The sequence below is a fragment of the Lynx canadensis genome, chromosome B2 (genome assembly GCF_007474595.2).
Source record: "Lynx canadensis isolate LIC74 chromosome B2, mLynCan4.pri.v2, whole genome shotgun sequence".
Lineage (NCBI taxonomy): Eukaryota > Metazoa > Chordata > Mammalia > Carnivora > Felidae > Lynx > Lynx canadensis.
The window spans coordinates 100,593,695-100,595,775 of record NC_044307.1 but is presented as its reverse complement, the minus strand read 5'-3'; the positions used below and the strand labels follow the sequence as shown (position 1 = coordinate 100,595,775).

The following is a 2,081-nucleotide window of genomic DNA, read 5'->3' as shown; positions in this document are numbered from 1 at the left end:
ATTTTGAATTAATCTTTGTATATCGTATAAGATAGGAGATCCAACTTCATTCTTTTGTATATGGATATCCAGTTGTCCCAGCATCATTTGTTGAATAGATTATCTTTGGGGTGCCTGGGTAGCTCAGTGGGTTAAGCAATGGGACTCAACTTCAGCTCAGATGGTGGTCTCATGGTTTGTGGGTTGGAGCCCCACATCAGCATGGATCCTGCTTAGGATTCTCTCTCCCTCTGTCTCTGCCCTTCCCTGCATGTGCACGCGCAAACTCTCTCTCTCTCTCTCTCTCTCTCTCTCAAAATTAATTAATTAATTTTTTTTTAAAGATTATCTTTGCTCCATTTTATTGCCTTTGCTCCTTGGTCTTAAATCAGTTGACTATATTTACGTGGATTTATTTCTGGGCTCTGTATTCTATTAGGTATTATCTATTCTTTTGCCAATTCTCACTATCTCCATTATAGTAGCTTTATAACAAGTCTTGAAGTTGGGTAGTGTCAGTCTTCCTACTTTGTTTTTCAATATTGTGTTAGCCATTCTAGGCCTTCTGCCACTCCATATAAACTTTATTTTTGTTATGATTCTTTTTTACAAAAGTTTATTCTTAAATGTACAAACGGATCTAAGACAACACTTGATTCTAGCTATAGGTGGCAACAGATACTATGACAAGGAATCCAAATGTTTGAACAGGAATGGAATTAAGGATCACATTGTCTCAGGGCACCTGGGTGGCTCAGTCAGTTAAGCAGCCGACTTCGGCTCAGATCATGATCTCACGGTCCGTGAGTTCGAACCCCACGTCGGGCTCTGTGCTGACAGCTCAGAGCCTGGAGCCTGTTTCAGATTCTGTGTCTCCCTCTCTCTGACCCTCTCCCGTTCATGCTCTGTCTCTCTCTGTCTCAAAAATAAATAAACGTTAAAAAAAAAAAAAAAAAGGATCACATTGTCTCAGGCATAAAAAAACAGCTTACTTTTTGTCAGATTTCTTAATTCCACCTGTGGCCAGGAGGCCCATCCCCATAGCCTTTGCTTTTAGCTCCTTAAGTTTCTTCTGCTCCCCTTTCTGTTTCTGCTTGAGTGCCTTATCTTCCTCATCTGTGTCCTTGGCCTGCTTCATGGGCTGCTTCAGGGGCTCCTTCTTGCCACCTTCATGGTCAGACATGGCACCTGACACCCCTTCCCCAGACCCTGCCACCAAAAGCTCCTCCATATAAACTTTAGAATCAGTTTGCCAATATCCACACAATAACTAGCTAGGATTTTGATTGATATTGCATTGAATCTATAGAGCAAGCTGGAAAGAACTGATATCTAGACAATGTTGAGTCTTCCTTTCCATGAATATGGAACATCTTTCCATTTAGTTCTTCTTTGATTTCTTTCATCAGAGTTTTTGTAGTTTTCCTCATATAGATCTTGTATGTGTTTTGTTACATTAATACCTAAACTTTTCATTTTGGGAATGCTAATATAAATAGTATTGTGCTTTGTTATAATGAGCACTGGGTGTTGTATATAAGTGACGAATCACTGAATTCTCCTGAAACCAATATTGCACTGTATGTTAACTAACTAGAATTTGAATAAAAATTTAAAAAGAAAAAAATAAAGCTTGAATTATTTAAAATAGTAATGGTATAAAAAACAAATAAAAAGCGTCTGACTTCAGCTCAGGTCACGATCTCACTGTCCGCGAGTTCGAGCCCCACGTCGGGCTCTGGGCTGATGGCTCAGAGCCTGGAGCCTGCTTCGGATTCTGTGTCTCCCTCTCTCTCTGCCCCTCCCCCATTCATGCTCTGTCTCTCTCTGTCTCAAAAATAAATACATGTTAAAAAAAATTTTTTTTAAAAAAACAAATAAAAGGGGCGCCTGGGTGGCGCAGTCGGTTAAGCGTCCGACTTCAGCCAGGTCAAGATCTCGCGGTCTGTGAGTTCGAGCCCCGCGTCAGGCTCTGGGCTGATGGCTCAGAGCCTGGAGCCTGTTTCCGATTCTGTGTCTCCCTCTCTCTGCCCCTCCCCCGTTCATGCTCTGTCTCTCTCTGTCCCAAAAATAAATAAACGTTGAAAAAAAAAATTAAAAAA

The 2,081-nt window shown here is 41.0% G+C and overlaps 1 protein-coding gene across 1 annotated transcript; it reads right to left on the bottom strand.

Annotated features, from left to right (window-relative positions):
• Positions 1 to 967: 967 nt before the first annotated feature.
• LOC115513395 (translation machinery-associated protein 7-like) lies at positions 968 to 1,210 on the bottom strand. The gene has a single exon (XM_030314597.1). It carries the CDS (start codon positions 1,208 to 1,210, stop codon positions 968 to 970), a length of 243 nt encoding a protein of 80 aa, XP_030170457.1.
• Positions 1,211 to 2,081: the final 871 nt, after the last annotated feature.

Excerpts from the sequence above, each read along its gene's own strand:
- LOC115513395 (XM_030314597.1), bottom strand. The coding sequence starts at position 1,210 with ATGGAGGAGCTTTTGGTGGCAGGGTCTGGGGAAGGGGTGTCAGGTGCC.